The sequence below is a fragment of the Athene noctua genome, chromosome 25 (genome assembly GCF_965140245.1).
Source record: "Athene noctua chromosome 25, bAthNoc1.hap1.1, whole genome shotgun sequence".
NCBI classification, from domain to species: domain Eukaryota; kingdom Metazoa; phylum Chordata; class Aves; order Strigiformes; family Strigidae; genus Athene; species Athene noctua.
The window spans coordinates 6040965-6057751 of NC_134061.1; the positions used below are offsets into that span (position 1 = coordinate 6040965).

Sequence of the window (16787 nt, forward strand, 5' to 3'; positions counted from 1 at the left end):
TGCCGCGCCCCCGCACCAAAGCGCGCCGCGATTGGGCGGCGGGCCGCGGGGCATGCCGGGACCGGTAGTCTGCGCGGGCAGGCGGGGGCCGGGCCGCGCCGTGGCCGGGACTACAGTTCCCGTCGGGCTCTGGGGGCGCCCCGGGGCGGGGCTCCGGGGGCCGGAGGGCTCGGCCGCACCGCGGCAGCCGCGCGGGGCCACCCGCCGCGCCGGAGAGCCGCGGCCCGTCTCCCCCGTCGCCCGTTCCCCTGCAGGACCGCGGTGTCGGCGCCGCCACCCGCTTCCTGCCCGAGGGGGCGGGGCGAGCCCAAGGAGGGCGGCGCCGGTTGGCTGGGAGAGGGACCCGTCTTCCCACCAGCCAATAGGCGCGCGGGACCCTGCGCCGCGCTGAAGCCGGTCGGCGGGTGAGTGGGTGAGGGCCCCGTGAGGGGACCCGCTCCGGCCCTCGCACCCCGCGGGCGGCGGCCAGGCCCGGCCCGGTGCGGGGGGTCCCTCCGGGGCCTGCCCGGCCCTGGTCCGCCGCCCGGCGTGGCCCGGCCTGACCCGCCCGGCCTGACCGTGTCCCAGGCCCTGGGCAGGAGCTACGGGGACCCGCCGGGTTTGGGGAGGCCGCGGGGTGGCCACGGCCGGGCCTGGGCTCGGGACCGCCAGGAAAGCGCCGTTACTCAGCCAGGGCCCAGCCCGGCAGGAACTGTCAGCACAGCCGGTACCAGCCAAAGGGCCCGGGGGCTGGGGCATGGTGGCAGTTGTGCTCGCGGGTTTTTCCCCACCAGGCTAGCGATGTATTTTATGATTATTTTTTTTTCTCATTGCAGCCCCCTCAAGCCAAACACCAGTCTGTCAGTGTGCCAGGCCCCGTCAGAGTCAAGGATGGGAGCAAGGAGCAGGACTGGGTGTGTAGCATGGCGCTGGAGGATGCCTTTTGGCCCGTGGCACGCTGGGTGTGTGGCTTGAGGCGACTGACTTGTGCTGTGCCCAGAAACCGAAGGAGTCAAGATACAGGGAAAATTTGGGCACCTCAGTCTTTAAAAGCCACTTCCTCATGGCTCTGGGTTACATCTCCCAGGGCACCGTTCCTCACAGCAGGAATAACTGGAGTTTTCCAGCCTGACTAGCCTCTGTGGCTCATGTTTCAGCTTTCCCCCCTGCTTGATTTAGTTGGCACAGACCAAATACACCAACAAATGGTGTATTTGGGGAAAAACTGGTTCTGGCTCCTGCCTGTAACATCTGCAGGAACAGGCTGGACTCTCTACCCTTGTGTACAGTTCAAACCCAAGCTTGTTAAATATTTATACCTTGAACTGTGGATCTTATATCTGTACAGGCCCTGTGACAGCACAAGTGTTTTCAAACCCCGTTTGGATGTGGTTTCTAGAGTAACTCTTCCAAGTGCACTTTTACCCCTGCCGTAATTCTCCCAGCAAGCTGCCTGCCTGCAGAGGTATGTACCAGAGGGACAGAAATAGCAGGTTTTTTGGGACCGAGTCCCAGCTGAGGCTGGAGGCCAGAGTGTCGGCCCTCTGCCGGTTCCCTCCCCTGCTTTTTAATGCTCCCTTAATTGCGGTGGTGGTGCCGGGAGCCCCTCGCAGCCAGCCATAAATCAGGGCTGGAGCAGGACAGCCTCAGCCCGAGATAAGCGCTGATTGCCTTCCTCCCTCCTGGCTCGCCACCGCGATAAATGGGGCTGCGATGAGGCCGGGGGGGGGAAGGAGAAAGTGAGACGGGCGCTGTAATCACGTTTGGCGCTTTGCTCCTGCCCTGCTGACGTTTGCCGGCCACTAACGAGTTTAGCAGGGCCCGGGGGGTGAGTGATTTCAGGGGGGTGGCGAGGCGCAGGGCTCCCCACAGCTCTGGCCGTGGGGCCGGTGTGGCCTTGGGGTGCCTGGTTTGGGGGTGCCCAGTGTCCTGGGCTGAGCTGGGGGTGAGCCCATGGGTGGGCTGCGTGCCTGGGTGTTGGCACCCACCCGGGAAAGGCTCCTCAGCCTGGTGCTTGGCCACCAAGTGCCTCCCGTGGGTGCCCCCTGGTACCTGGCCATGGCACCTGCAGACCTGCCTGGGTCCCGCTCCCGGGCAGTCCCCAGCCAACCCCCCTTGGGGACCCGCTGGCAGGACCCGCTGTGTCCATGCCGGTGGCCACCTGGCTCAGCCCGCAGCTGTACCCAGCGGGTGCCTGATGGCTCTGCTCCGCAGGCTGCTGGGTGGCCTCGATAGCTCAATCGATGGCCGTGGAGGGGGCCTGAAGGGCAGCGCCTGTCCGGCCCCAGCAGGGACCCCCTGGCTGAGACCCCTGCACTTGTGACACGGATGCTGCCGCCACATGGGCTCCAAGTGGCCCGCGGGTGCCAGCGGAGGCCCGAGGGCTCTGTGCCGCATCCCCTATCGCCGCTGCATCCCCCCAGCCCCATGTGCTGAGGCCGCCCCTTCTCGCTGCGCCTCCCGCCATCGATCGGGCCGTGTCTGGAGCAGCGGCTCGCCGTGGCCCATCCGTCTCCTCTCACCGAGGGCTGTTTGAGCAGGAGCCGGCCCGGCCGCGCGCAACCCAAATATTTAACTGCTGCAAATTGGCGGCCGGATCAATTCCGCTGCGGCTGCTGGGGGCTCGTGACAGACGGCTGCTCCTCTCCTGTGCATCCCCTCCCCAGCTCACCCTTTCTCCTGCGCACCCCATTCCTGGAGCACCCCTTCCCTAGGGCATCCCTTCCCCAGTGAAGCCCCTCCCTGGAACACCCCTTCCATGGAGCACCCCACTCCTGGAGCACCCTGTCCTGCTGCACCCCGACCCTGCAGCACCCCCTTCCCAGAGCACCTCCTTCCTTGAAGCACACCCTTCCTCAGAGCCCCCCTTTCCTGGTGCCCCCCCTCCCCAGAATAACCCCTTCACCGGTGCACCCCCTTCCACAGAGCACTCCCTCCTGGTGCACCCTCTCCCCAGTGCACCCCCTCCCTGGAGCACCCCTTTTCTGGTGCACCCCCTTCCCGGAGCACCCCCCCACCCCAGAGCACCCTCTTCTCCAGTGCACCCCTTTTCCTGTGCACCCCTTCCCTGGAGCACCCCCTCCTCAGTGTACACCTTCTCCTGGGCACCCCCTCCCCAGAGCACCCCTTCCCTGGTGCACCCCCTCCCCAGCACCCATCACGGGGCACCCACCGGGCAGGTGGGGGGGTGCAGGTGTCCTGGACCTGGCAGGTCCTCCCTCCGCAGGCACAGGGTGACATCCGCAGTGGGGACTGTCCCCAGGTATGGGCTGGGTGGGGGCCCCAATACCCACGAGGGAGGGACCCCCAGCAGGGACCTGCATGGCCCCTGGTGTCACAGGTGTTCCTGTCCCTGCACGGTCCCTGGGGTGTGGCACGGTGTCACTGTCACTGCACGGCCCCTGGGGTGTCACACCATGTCATCATGGCTGCACAGTCCCATTCGTGTCACCTGGTGCTGCTGCGCAGCCCTGCGGTATCACACAGTGTCACTGTTGCTCCCTGGGGTGTCACACGGTGTCACTGTCACCGCGCAGTGCACAGGGTGTCATTGTCACCGCGGGGCCGCTGGGTGCCACACAGTGTCACTGCAGCTCCCGTGGGTTGTCATACAGAGTCACCATCAGTGCCTGGTGCACGGGATGTCACACAGCGCTGTGTCACTGCATGGCCCACGGGGTGTCACGCAGCGTCACTGTCACTGCTGTCCCGCAGCGTATCACCCAGTGTCGCTGTCGCCGCGTGGCCCACGGGGTGTCACCGGGTGTTATTGTCACGGCATGGCCTGGGGTGTCACACACTGTCACTGCACAGGGTACACCCCAGTGCCACCCCCTGCACATCCCGTGGGTTGTCACCCAGTGTCACTGCGCATCCCCCAGCTGTGTCACACGCCATCCCTGCCAGCCGTGGGGCGCCCTGGGGACAGCCCCGCAGGTGCCAGCAGCCCAAGTGCCCGCTAATCCCCACCCCACGTCCCCGAGCCTGTCCCCTCTGTCCAGTGGCCCCATGGCTGGACCCGGCTGCCAGGCGAGCAGCCACTTCCCATCACTCACCAGCCCACCCCATCAGCCCAGCTCTAATTAAGTAGCCGTGTTGGCAGCCCTTAATTGCTGCACGGCGGGAGGGTGGCGGCCCTGCCGTGTCCGTAATGAGAGGCAGCGTGATGGGGACAGGGACGGGGGGGATGTGCCGCCCCCACCTTGTCCCCCTGCCTGCAGCTGGGCTCCCCTCACTGGGCAAGGGATGGTGCCTGCCGTTGGGCTGGGGGTGCTGGCATGTCCCTGTCCCCGAGGCCAGGTCTAACCCAGCTGGCCAGCTAGCCAATCAGCCTGCTGCTGGCCAGCCAGCAAACCCCCTGGGTCAACTGGCCCTCCACCAGCCAACTGGTCAACTGGCCAGCCAATCAACCAGCTAGCCAAACAGCCTGTTGGTCAACTGGCCAGCCAGCCAGCCATCTAGCTAACAAGCCAGCCAGGCAATCAACCAGACAGCTGGCCAGCTAGCCAACCAACCAGCCAGCCAGTCAGTCAACCCACCACCTAGCCTTCTACCAACCAGCCAACCAGCTGGTTGGCCAGCCAGTCAGCCAAGCAGCTGACCAGTCATCTACCTGCCAGCCAGCCAACCAGCCATCTAGCTGTGCAGCTAGCCAGGCAGGCAACTGGCCGAGGAGCTGCCCAAGCATCCAACTAGCCATCTAGCTATGTGGCTAGCCAGGCAGGCAACTGGCCGACTGGCCAATGAGCTATCCATGTGTCCAACCAGCCAGCTAGCCATCTGGCCACCAGCCAGCTACCCAAAGAGCCAGCCAGCCAACCAGCCAGTGGGCAGGCAGCCAACCAGGAGCACCATCTGCCCCTGTTGTGGCGGGTGCTGGGACCCGCCTCGCCCTTGCCTCTGTCCTGCAGCCCTGTCCCCAGGTGTCCCTCATCTCCTGGGCTGGGTGTTGAGTGGCACGTCCCTGCCACCCCGCTGAGCCCTGACACACTCATCACAGCAAGCGGGGCACCGGACACCTCCCAGCCCAGCCCTGGCCAGAGGCACCTCCAGCCCTGGAGGGTTTGACCCCTTTTCTCCCCAGCCTGGCACCAAGAGGCAGGTGTTGGCTCCTGCCGGGACCATCTCCACCTCAGGATGGGTCCATGGGGCCGCGCTGACCTGTGCTGGCGCCACCTCTCCCCGGGCACAAACAGCCTGGAAAACTCCTTGGGAATGCCTCCTTTTAATGATCTGCCTCCTGGCGAGGCGGCCGTGGTGCCCTGTCTCAGGGATGGAGGGGACGCGGGGCTGGAGGCTGTGTGGCTGGAGGGGCTGGTGTCCTCCCTTGAGAGCGGGGCACAGCCTGCACAGGAGGGGCCACCGGGTCCTGCCGGGGGGGGCTACTGGATGCAGGAATGGATGGAAGGATGGATGGATGGAAGGAAGGATGGATGGATGGAAGGATGGATGGATGGATGGATGGATGGATGGATGGATGGATGGAATGATGGGTGGATGGATGGATGGATGGATGGATGGATGGAAGGATGGATGGAATGATGGGTGGATGCCATCAAGGCAGTGGGAACCAGCAGGGGAAGCCCCAGGTGGGAGCTCAGCGGACCTGGCCGCCTTCCCAGCAATGCCCCAGCCTGTGCAGCCCAGGCTCCCATTGCCCTGGGGGGTCCTGCCCACCCCGGCCAGGGGCTGAGGGCCCAGCCCTGCCCTCACTGCCCACAGCTGGGTGTCTCCCTCCCACAGCCCCTCCTGGGCCCCACCCTGAGGACACGGCATGATTTTGCAGGACAGCACCCAAAATCATCAGGGACAGCTTGCCAACACCAGCTCCCTCCCTAAGCTCGTCCGTGTGGGCCAACGTCGGGTTCGTTAGTTATTTCAGGCTCTGAGTCCTAATTACTGTTGCTCAGCAGGGGCTGGGCAGCAGGTGCCAGGGTGCCACCCGGGCACAGTGTCCCCAAGACACCATGTCCCCCCCAGCGATGCGTGGTCCTACGGGCAGCATCTGTGGCGCAGCTGCAGAGCAGGTCCCGCCCTGCCACAGTGTTGGGATGGGAAACTGAGGCACGGAGCAGCGCTGAGCCCTACGAAAGCCCCTGGCCTGGCCTGGCTGCCCTCACCCTTTCCCAAATCCCCTTAATGAGCTCCCCAGTGAGCAGCAGGCAGGGAGGGGGGGAACATCCACCCCCCAGGCTGAACCTGTGCCCCGCAGCATCGATCAGGGCCCCCCGGCATCGCCCACTCACCTCCCCGCGTCACACTGCCAGAGCAAACAGCCGGGGGCTCGGCTGCGCATCAATTCTGTGAGCGCTGCTGTTTGCTCAACCTTTGCAGAGGAACAACAGCGGCTGGCGTCGAGCAGAGCCGCCGCCGCAGCCGCAGCCACTGCAGCCCCCGCTGCCACTGCAGCCACTGCTGTCACCTCCAAGCTGTGTCCCTTGTCCCCCTCCCGCTATCACAAATGTGGCCCTTTGCAGATTTGCCATCAGTTGTCTGTCCCCAGGTGGACAGAGCTGGCTCAGAGCCGGCTTGGGGGGCTGCGCTGCACCCCCTCCCTCTACTGGGGTTGGGGACAGGGACAGGGACCACCTTGGGGCCTCCAGCCAGGGTCACCTGGGGGTGCTGTCCCCATCCATAGGGTGCTGCTGCCCCAGGGTGGTGGTGAAGCCATCACGGCTCTGTAGCCAGGCTGTAGGGACATGGCCGGGGACGTGGTAGCCTGGGGTGGTGGACCTGTCATTGGTACACAGTGGACTGTGGCAGTAAGGTGGCCTGGGACTGGGACATGATGGCTTGGGGGGGGGGGAAGGTGACCTGGGCTGGTGGCCGTACCATGGGGAGGTGGTGGCCCAGGGTGGTGAGATGTTCCGGTCCGCTGGCCGTGCCGTGGCGACGTGCTGGCCCAGGGTGGTGAGATGTTCCGGTCCGCTGGCCGTGCCATGGCGACGTGGTGGCCCAGGGTGGTGAGATGTTCCGGTCCGCTGGCCGTGCCGTGGCGACGTGGTGGCCCCGGGTGGTGAGATGTTCCGGTCCGCTGGCCGTGCCGTGGCGACGTGCTGGCCCAGGGTGGTGAGATGTTCCGGTCCGCTGGCCGTGCCGTGGCGACGTGCTGGCCCAGGGTGGTGAGATGTTCCGGTCCGCTGGCCGTGCCGTGGCGACGTGGTGGCCCAGGGTGGTGAGATGTTCCGGTCCGCTGGCCGTGCCGTGGCGACGTGGTGGCCCAGGGTGGTGAGATGTTCCGGTCCGCTGGCCGTGCCGTGGCGACGTGCTGGCCCAGGGTGGTGAGATGTTCCGGTCCGCTGGCCGTGCCGTGGCGACGTGCTGGCCCCGGGTGGTGAGATGTTCCTGGCCGCTGGCCGTGCTGTGGGGACACAATGACCTGTGGCAATGGGGTGGCCTGGGGCTGTGGTCCCATCACTCGAGGACACTGTGGCCAGCGCCGAGGATGTCCCCTCACCCTCCCGGTGACACGAGTGCCCTGATGCAACCCGGGCGCGCCTGTGTCCCCCCTGTGTCCTGCCACAGCCACCCCGTCCCCACGCAGAGCCCCTTGCCCACCCCGGGCACCGCAGCGCAGCGCTGGCGGGTGACTCACGCAGCCCGTGACCTCGGCGAGGCGTATTTTTAGGCTCTCGTTAAAAAAGAAAGATAACGAGGAGTCGGGGGGGGACACGCACACGATGGAGAGAAGAACCAGGAAGGAGCCAATGACATGACAGGACAGCTTGGGGGGGGTCACGGGGCTGACAGCACTCCCACCCCAAAATACTCTCCCCCCCCCAAGCCTCGTTAAGGCCCGGGAATAATTGCCTCCTTAAAGCTGGCTAATTGATTTTTGCACACTGATTAAATTAAAGGCTCTGCGGGAGCTGGGGTGGGATGCAGGGGTGATCGATGGGCTGCCAAGTGTCCCCTTGGTCCCCCCCCTTTTGGGTTGGCGGGCTGGGGTCTGTGCCCCGCTTGTCCCCTGGAGTCTGGAGACACCGCGCGGGTGTGACACAGGAAGGGGACGTGCCCCCAGGGTGGGATTGGGGGGTTGGGTGATGACCTCATGGACCCCATAAGTGCCACCAGGGTTGACACCACCTTGGTGTTGTCACCTGGGGCCACCAAAGCCCCGGCTGCGTGTGTGCGTGTGTGTGTGTGTGTGTGTGTGTGTGTGTGTGTCCCACCCTGTCCCCCCACGTGTCCCCCTCCCGTCCCTGTGTCCTTCGCTCACCCCCGGCGCTGGCGGCGGCTGTCACTTGCCATCGCGTCCTGCTGTCCCCGCCGAGGCTGATGGAGATGGCAGGCGGCGGAGCGGGCGCAGCCGTGTGTCCCCGTGTCACGAGCCCGCCGGTGCTCAGCCCCCCGGGGACGGCTCTTTTGTGTGGCTGTCACCCCTTAGCGTGGCCCGGCCGTCCCCGCGGTGGCACCCGTGGGTGCCCCATTGTCACCATGGCCTTTGCCACCGGCGGTGACATCCTGTCCTGCAACCCCGCGGTTGACCCCGATGGGTGCTCCTGGGGGGTGGGTGCTTGGCCACGCGAGTGTCACCCGGGCTGTCCCGAGGCGTGGGCGCCCGCAGAGCCCGACCCTCCGGGCGGGGAAACTGAGGCGGGTGGGAGGGAAGGGCCCTGGGTGTGCTCTGGGGACTGTCCCCCGTGGGGACACAGGTGATGGGTCCCAAGGGTGTCCCCAGCCGCCGGCTGCCGGGCTCGGAGGTGACGGAGCTCCGGCCCCCGTGGGTGCGGGGCCGGCGGCTGCTCGGGGCCGGGGGTGGCACCGCTTGGGCCCGTGGGGACAGGGCGTGGCTCGGGGTGACCGCGCGGGGACGGCCCACGCGGGTCGGGGGGGGGGACGGGACGGGGCCACGGAGGGGTCCCCAGCGGTGGGGGGGTTCAGGGGGGCAGCCGGGGGCGGGGGGACCGGGGCCCCACGGAGACCCCGGGTCACGGGCGGGTGCGGGCGCGAGTGGCTGCGGGGGGGCGGGGGGCGCGGCAGAGGGGGCGTGTCCCCGCGCGGGGCGTGGGCGTGTCCGGGGCGGGACGGGGCGTGTCGGAGGGCGCGGTCGGGGCGGGAGGGGGCGTGGCCCGGTGACAGTGGGCGTGGCCTGGGCGGGCGCGGGGCGCACCGGAGCCAGCGGAGCGCAGCGGAGCGGCCACCGCCGCCGCCACCCCCGAGCCCCCCCGCGCCGCCGCCGCCCTGCTCCCCCCCACCGCCACCATTCCCGCCCCCGGCCGACAACGCGCCCCGGCCGGGCGGCGGCTCAGCCTGGGCCGCAAAACTTTACTGGCGGCCGCGGCGGGGGTGGTGATGGTGCTGGTGCTGGTGGTGCTCATCCCGGTGCTGGTGAGCTCCGCCGGTACCGACGGACGCTACGAGATGCTGGGGACATGCCGGATGGTCTGCGAGCCCTACGGCCCCGCCGCCGCACCCGCTCCGCAACCGGCCGAACGCGGACCTCTCCCGCCGCCTTCCACCCTGGTGCAGGGTCCCCAGGGCAAGCCGGGGCGACCGGGGAAACCGGGGCCGCCGGGACCACCGGGAGAACCGGGACCACCGGGACCGGTGGGGGCACGGGGTGAAGTGGGACGACCAGGACCATCGGGATTACCGGGACCAGGGGCTACGGGTGCCGTGAGTGCGGCAAACTACAGCACGGTGCCGCGCGTCGCATTCTACGCCGGCCTCAAGAACCCCCACGAGGGCTACGAGGTCCTCAAGTTCGACGACGTGGTCACCAACCTGGGCAACAGCTACGACGCTGCCTCCGGCAAGTTCACCTGCGCCATCCCCGGCACCTGCTTCTTCACCTAGCACGTCCTCATGCGCGGCGGCGACGGCACCAGCATGTGGGCCGACCTCTGCAAAAACGGCCAGGTAAGGGCTGGCCATCCTAACTACCAGCCCCCCCGCGGGGACGGGAGATGTCACTGCCCCCCCAGCACCGGAGAAGGGCGCTGGGTGCTTCCTCAGGGTGCCCCGTCCTTTTCCCAGCCCCAGGGATGCACCCCCTGGGTGCTCCATCCTTCTCCTGGCCCCAGAGGTGAACCCTCAGTATGTCACATCCTTCTCCCAGTGCTGACGATGAGCTCTGGGTGCTTCCCCCGGGGAGCCCCGTCCTTTTCCCAGCCCCAGGGATGCACCCCAGGATGCCACATCCTTCTCCAGTGGCAGTGCTGGGCGCTGGGTGCATCCCCAGGGTGCCCTGTCCTGCTCCCAGCTCCAGAGATGCATCCACGGCATGGCCCATCCTTCTGCCAGCCCTGGAGATTTGCCCCCAAGAGGCTCTGTGTTTTTCCCAGTAGCGATGATGGGCCCTGAGTGTGTTCCTGGGGTGCCCCATCCAACTCCCAGCCCCAAAGATGCACCCCAGGGGTGCCCCATCCTTTCTCCAGTAGCAGTTTTGGGCTCCGGGTGCACCCCCGGGGTGCCCCATCTTGCTCCCGTGCCCAGAGATGCTCCCCCGGGTACCCCGTCCCTCTCCCAGCACTGGGGGCACACGCTGCCACCACAGCCAGGCTGCCCTGCCATGTCCCCAAGGGTCCCCTTGGTCCTTTCCTTGGCCCCACAGACGTGCCCTGTCATGCCTCTGGGGTGCCTTGGGGTGTCCCCACAGTGTCCCCAGGGTGTCCTGCCCTCCCCGGCAGGGACAAGGCTCCTCCACAGGGGACAGTCCCTGGAGGGGGCAGCTTCTGCCCCAATTGTGGGGTGCAGCCCCCCCGGCCCAGAGCCAGTCCTGCTGCCGCTGGGTGAGGAGACATGTCCTCATCCCGTCCGGGCTGCGAGGGGACACCATGGGGGGACACCCCGAGGCTGGCTCCGTCCCTGTCCCCCGCCCCACTCCGGCATCCCCCCCAGACCCCGTCCATCTGAAAATCCTCCCAATCCCGAGACCCTCCATCCCCGCTGTTTTCGGGTGATGTCCATAGCGCTGCCCCTTTCTCACACTGTGTCCCCCCAGCCATGACCTGAGGCCCAAGATGTGGTCGTGACCCCCAAAACGTCACCTGAGCTCAGTTCCCTTGGGTGTCACCACAACCGGCATCCTCACCGGGATTCATCCCACCCCGCTCCCACTTCCCGTCTTCTCCCGGCATCCAGCCCTGTGGTGCATCCTTATCCTGAGGATGTACGACACCAAATGAACCCAAACTTGCGTTATCAACCCCCAAAAACAGCTGGGGGGGGGTGTGGGGAATTGGGAGCCCTGTCATAGCCACAGCACTTCACCCCTCGGCTCTTAAAACCCCTGAGTCGGGAGGGCAGCAGAGGCAGAAGCCGCTCAGCTTTTTTTCTCCATCCAAACAGTTTAATTTTTTTTTTTTTTTTTTTTTTTTTTGTGTGTCCCCCACTCCAGTCCCAAATTTTGGAGGGTCCTGGCGACGCTTGGCACCCCTGGCTCTTTCTCCCAAGCAGCATCTGTGTAACTCCAGACTGAGCATCCCCAAAAAAACACCTCAACCCCTTATTCCTCCACAAAAGTATTTTTGGGGACACCCCCAAACCTTCCTGCCTTCTCCTGCCCTCCACTGAGCTCTGACCCCCCCAGCCTGGTGGGGGATTGATGCACCCGGACGCTCCTGGATGAATTTCCAGAAGCTACGGAGCCCCTCGACAAGAGGAACTGCACTTGGTCGGGCGCGCGATGCAGCTTAATTAACTGGTTGTTAATTACTAACGAGGTATCGCCACTCCAATATTTATAAAGAAGCGGCTCGGGAGGCAGGGGAGCGTTTCAGCGGGCTGGCTCCAGCGGGAGAGTTTCAAAAAGGTACCCCAAAAATACCCCCAAAAATGAGAAAATTGGGTTAATTAGGGATTTGTTACCAAAAATGCTCCATCCCTGGCAAAGCTGGGGGGTCGGGGGTTGCCGGGGTGTTTCCTGGTAGACAGGGGTCGATGCCAGCCTCCTCCTAGGGAATTATAACTCGGGGGTGTCCGTCTGACCCCCCCACTTTCCTCTGGGCGCTGCTGGTTCTGGGCACAGCCCCTCACCCTGCATCGGGGCTGGAGTTAATGAGAGCCAGGGGAGCCCCGGCGCTGGAAGGGAGCTGCTCCTGGTGGTTAATTAGCATTAATTATTCTTATTTGTATTAGCCCATAGACAGGCGAGTGGGGCAGCGGGGTGGGGGCGGGTGCTGGACGGTTGGACGGACGGACGGACGGGGTCGGAACGGGGCGGTTCTGGGGTCCCCGTGGTGGGGGTGACTGTGGCCCCGGCTGCCTCGTGTAGCCAAAGGCCTGGGGAGGGGCACAGCCCCGGGGGGGTCCCTGTGGTTGGGGGCCTGGGGACAGTCCCCAGGGGGGACCCCCTTGCTGGGGGGGGATTCTGGGGGCACCCAGTGTTGTGCCTGGGGGCCCAGGGGGCCACCTGCTACTGCCCCCAAGGGTGCTGGGGGGCACCCACCGCCATGCCCAGAGGGGTCCGAAGGGAGGCACCCACTGCTGCGCCTGGGGGTGCTGGGAGGGCACCCGGCATATGTCTGGGGGTGCTGGGGGGCGCCCGCCACTACACTTGGGGGTGCTGGGGAGCGCCCACAGCCACACATTGGGGTCCTGGGCCACGGTGGCCGTGGCACGTGGGGCACATGGTGTCCCCGAGGCACCGAGCGTCACCGCGAGCAGCTCAGCCCCGCTGCCCCCCGTCCCCCTGCCAGCCCAGGGCCCTGGGGCGCAGCCGGCCACGTCGGGGACCATCCCAGTGACCCCAGGGCTGGTGACACCCCCCAGCAGTGTCACCGGGGTCAGTGACAGCGGCTGCAGCAGAGCCAGCGGCGGGGGCTGGGGGCCATGTCCCCCCCATGGTTCCCACCCCCCGGGGCTGCGCCGGGCTGTGGCACGGAGAAACTGAGGCACAGAGCAGCACGAGGGGGATGAGACCATCCGAGGGGGGGACTTGGTGGCAGCCCCCACTTCCTCTGCCACCGTGGTGCCGGGAGCGGCTCAGGCCAGCCTGGCGCTGCCATTTGTCTTCCCTGGTTAGCGCGAAGGGCTGGCGGGCACGTGGTGACGAGGCAGCTCCTTAACGAGGGAAGATGGATGGCACTGGGCGGCTCTGGCTGCAGGGGGAGGGACACGATGGCAGCAGAGCCCGGCGCCAAAAAGCTTCCCCTCGTTCTCCCTCCCCCCTGCTTCTTCCTCCCTCCTCTTCCTCAGCATGACCCTCTGTGAGGCAACACCCCCCGGAGACTGGGACACTGTGACCCCCTGAGATTCACCGGGTGTCCTCCCCCAGGGATGGGGACCCTCGTGGTGGCGGGTTATACACAGGGTGAATATTAACAGGGTGATAGTGTTGGTGATGGCACGAGGGATACGGCTGCGTGGGTGAGAGCACGGGACCACCTGCTGGGACATCGGTAGGTTCCAGAGTTAACAGTGTCTGAGCACGCCATCGCAGGCTGCCTGTCGGCTCGGGGAGATGAGGAGAGGACCCTCCCCACCCAGCGTGAGCCAATTAAGAGCCCATTGTTGTCGGTTGTAATTAGGAGCATCTTCTCCCCAGCGCGTCGCTTTTGCATTTATTTCATTTGGGATTTTACCTGCCGGCTTGTCGCTGTCACCCAGCGCTGCGCGATCTCCCGGCAAGGCGCCGGCGGAGATTTGATTACCCAAATAATTCTGCAGTGGCAGCAGGCTCCAGCCACGGAGCTTCTTTGCCAGGCAGTTACGGCACCTCCGGCTCTGCCGGCACCTCCCGGCCTTGTCCTCTGGCACGGAGGAAATATTTCTCGGGGGGAGCATCCCGCCCCCCAGCAGGCCGGGATCAGGGTGCAGAGCGAGGCTTGTTTTGCGGGGATTTGAGCTCAGCCTCGCTACACGCTCAGGGTCCACAGGGAGCTCATGGGAAGATGTGCAGGAGAATCAGGTTGGTTGGGGCCGGGCTGGGCTTGGAGACGCAGTCCTGTGTCCGAGCCGGGGTCCCACATCTGAGCCACGGTCCTGTGTCCGAATCCAGAGTCGGGGTCCCAGCTCTGAGCCACGGTCCCGCAGCTGCACTAGGTCAGGGTCCCGTGTCCGAGCCGGGGTCCCACATCCAAACCCGGAGATGGGGTCCCGTGTCTCAGCCGTGGTGCTGCATCCGAACCCAGGGTCGGGGTCCCATGTCAGAGCTGTGGACTCACATCCAAACCCGAGACGGGATCCCGTGCCTGAGCTGTGGTGCTGCACCCCAGTCCGGAGCCGTGGTTCCGTGTCCGTGCCGGGGTCCCCCCCGTGCAGACCCAGAGCTGGGGCCCCGCCTCCGAGTCGTGGTGCCACACCCGAGCCTGGGCCTGTGGCCCCAAACCCAGCGCCAGGGCCCCAGCTCGGAGCCTGCCCGGTCAGGGAGAGGCTCCGGGCGGTGCTGGGGGCAGCCCCCTCCATCCGGGGTGCGTCACCCGTGGGGGGGGTCAGGGCACCCCACGCTGCCCCGGAGCTGGCGGGCGCTCTCCCTGGCTGCGGCTGAGCCGGGACCCCGGGTGTCCCGTGGGACCCGGGGCAGAGCCGTGCCCTGAGCCGGGTAACGCGGGTGTCCCCTGCGCAGGTGCGGGCCAGCGCCATCGCGCAGGACGCCGACCAGAACTACGACTACGCCAGCAACAGCGTCATCCTGCACCTGGACGCGGGGGACGAGGTCTTCATCAAGCTGGACGGGGGCAAAGCCCACGGCGGCAACAACAACAAGTACAGCACCTTCTCCGGCTTCATCATCTACTCGGACTGAACCCGCACCCACAGCGTCGCCCCACGGCCCCCCGGCCCCACGGCATCGCCCCATAGACCTCCAGCCCCACGGTATCCCCCAAAGACCGCCCAGCCCCACAGCGTCCCCCCACTGCCGCCCAGCCCTAGAGCCTCCCCTTTGCTACTGTCCAGCCCCACGGCATCCCCCCACAGCGATCCAGGCCATGTGCGGTGCCCCAAACCCCCCCTTTCCCATTAGCTCACCCCACAGCTGCTAATTCAAGGCTGGGGTCCCGCAGGGGGCTGGGGACCAGCAAGAGGCTGGGGGACCCCCCTGCGCTGCCCCACTGCGCCCCCATCCCCTGGCTGTGCTCCCCGCTTGGCCCCGTGGTGCCCCACTCCTCGCTGCCCCCCCACGCTCGGGGCAGTGCCGGGGCCGGGGGTCCCTGCTGGCGTGTATATATGTACAGGACGCGCAGATGTCTATACGGGTGCCCCCCCTGTCCAGCCCCGTGCTGGGGGGCTGCGCTGGGGCAGGGGGGAGATGCCTTGCTGCCTGACCCCAGGGCTACCCCATGGTAAAGCAGAGCTGTGACCTCTCCCCGTCTGCTGTTTGTGTCCCCGCGTGGGGCAGAGCCAACATCCCCCAGCCCAGGGACAGGGTCCACCTGCCACCCCCCCAGTCGACCCCGCTTGGCTTCCTGAACTGGCCCGGCCGGGGGTGCCGGGAGAGGCTCCCCTGTCCCCAAGCGCTGGCGTCTTCTCTGCCACCTCCAGTGCAGACAGTGGGGGTGCCACCGCCACCATGTCCCTGACCCAGAGCCCAGGTGGCCCCATGAGGTGTGTCCCCTCAGGTACATGCGTCCAGACTGCAGGGGGGGGGACGCGGTCCAGCCCTGCAGAGCCATGAGGACCCTCCGGCACGGTCACCTGTCACCGCTGCTTCGGTGCAGGCAGCGATTCATAGAAACAGACTCTACAACTGGAGTAGAGTTACACAGCAGGTATGTTTGTATGTTTACTCCGGCCGGGGTGCAAGGGGATTTCTCTGCAAAGCTTGCACCCCCACAGCACATTTTACCAAAAACTTACCAAGTGTGGATATCCATATTCATTGGATTACACAATACAAATATCCATGTGCATGAGTGAGGCTGGGTTGGCTCTAGATGCTGGTGTCAGCAGTTGATGTTCTCTGCCCATTGCCTCCTGGTGGGTGTCTCTGGGGTCTGTTGGAGGAAGGCTCACAGTCCTCCTCACCTTGTACTTTTCCTTGGAGCATATGCAGATTCTCTCAGGCAATATCTTGAACAACAAGAGTGGTTTTCAGCTGGTTTACCAACTCTATCTTACCTAAAAGCACCAGTAGATCAGTTTCTACTGCCGATACGTGGCTGTCTACGCACTACAAAGACTCAACTTGTCAGAACCCATCTGCTTTCCAAGGACATGGCTCCTATTTTTGCCAAACATAGTAGTTCTTGGTAAGTTTCCACAGAAAATGCTTTGTTTAGATGCACAGAGTAGCCCTTGGTAAGCTTCAACAGAACAGTCAGGGCAAGCAGGATTCTTAAGCAATATTCAGAAATTATTTTAAGTTGCTCTAAGCTGTTACAAGTAAATCAGTTTCAAAGCACGGGATCATTTCCTTGTATCAGCAGGACGCCGCCCAATTCGATGAGCCCCTGCGGTGGGGTCAGAGGACAGGAGCCGCTGGGGCCCCCTGGGTGGCCCTGGGGACAGGGTGCACGGGTGGGTGTGTGTCCCCCGGCGGTACCGGGGCTCGTTTCTCAGCACCAATTCCCCGGGAGCAGCAGCGGCCGGGCAGCGGGAGCTGCTCAGGGCCGGGGCTGTCAGCTCGGAGCTGGGAGGAGAAGGCTGCCGCTGCGGCTCGCTGTGGCTGGCAGCAGGCGGCGACCCCGCGCCCCTCAGCCCTGCCGGGCCCTTGGCTGGGCTCTCTCCGCTGGACAGCGCTCGGGCCGCCGGTTCTCCCGGCCGCAGGGGGCCGCCACGGCCGGGACGGCGACGGGGAGGGGGGAAAGATGGCGGCCAGGTCGGGGCCGCGGGACTACCGCTCCCATGGTGCAGCGCGCAGGGCAGACAGCCAATGGGAGGGCGAGGCGGGAAGAGCGGCCAATGAGGAGCGAGGGCGGGAAGAA

At 65.9% G+C, this 16787-nt stretch overlaps 1 protein-coding gene and 1 pseudogene across 1 annotated transcript; one reads left to right on the plus strand and one right to left on the minus strand.

Moving 5' to 3' along the window:
• Window positions 1-5174: 5174 nt before the first annotated feature.
• Window positions 5175-8552, minus strand: LOC141970274 (uncharacterized). Its single transcript, XM_074926732.1, has 2 exons — window positions 8198-8552; window positions 5175-7339 (listed from the first exon to the last, which is right to left on the minus strand). The coding sequence occupies exons 1-2, from the start codon at window positions 8227-8229 to the stop codon at window positions 6715-6717; spliced, it is 657 nt and encodes a 218-aa protein (XP_074782833.1). The 5' UTR covers window positions 8230-8552; the 3' UTR covers window positions 5175-6714.
• Window positions 8553-9059: 507 nt separating this feature from the next.
• On the plus strand, window positions 9060-16708 carry LOC141970109 (C1q-related factor-like; annotated as a pseudogene).
• Window positions 16709-16787: the final 79 nt, after the last annotated feature.

Bases quoted from the DNA above. Each gene is read 5' to 3' on its own strand.
- LOC141970274 (XM_074926732.1), bottom strand. From the start codon at position 8,229: ATGGCAAGTGACAGCCGCCGCCAGCGCCGGGG. The intron at 7,340-8,197 runs GTGAGCGAAGGA...GTGTCCCCACAG, and splicing joins AGCCGCCGCCAGCGCCGGGG to CACGGCCAGCGGCCAGGAAC.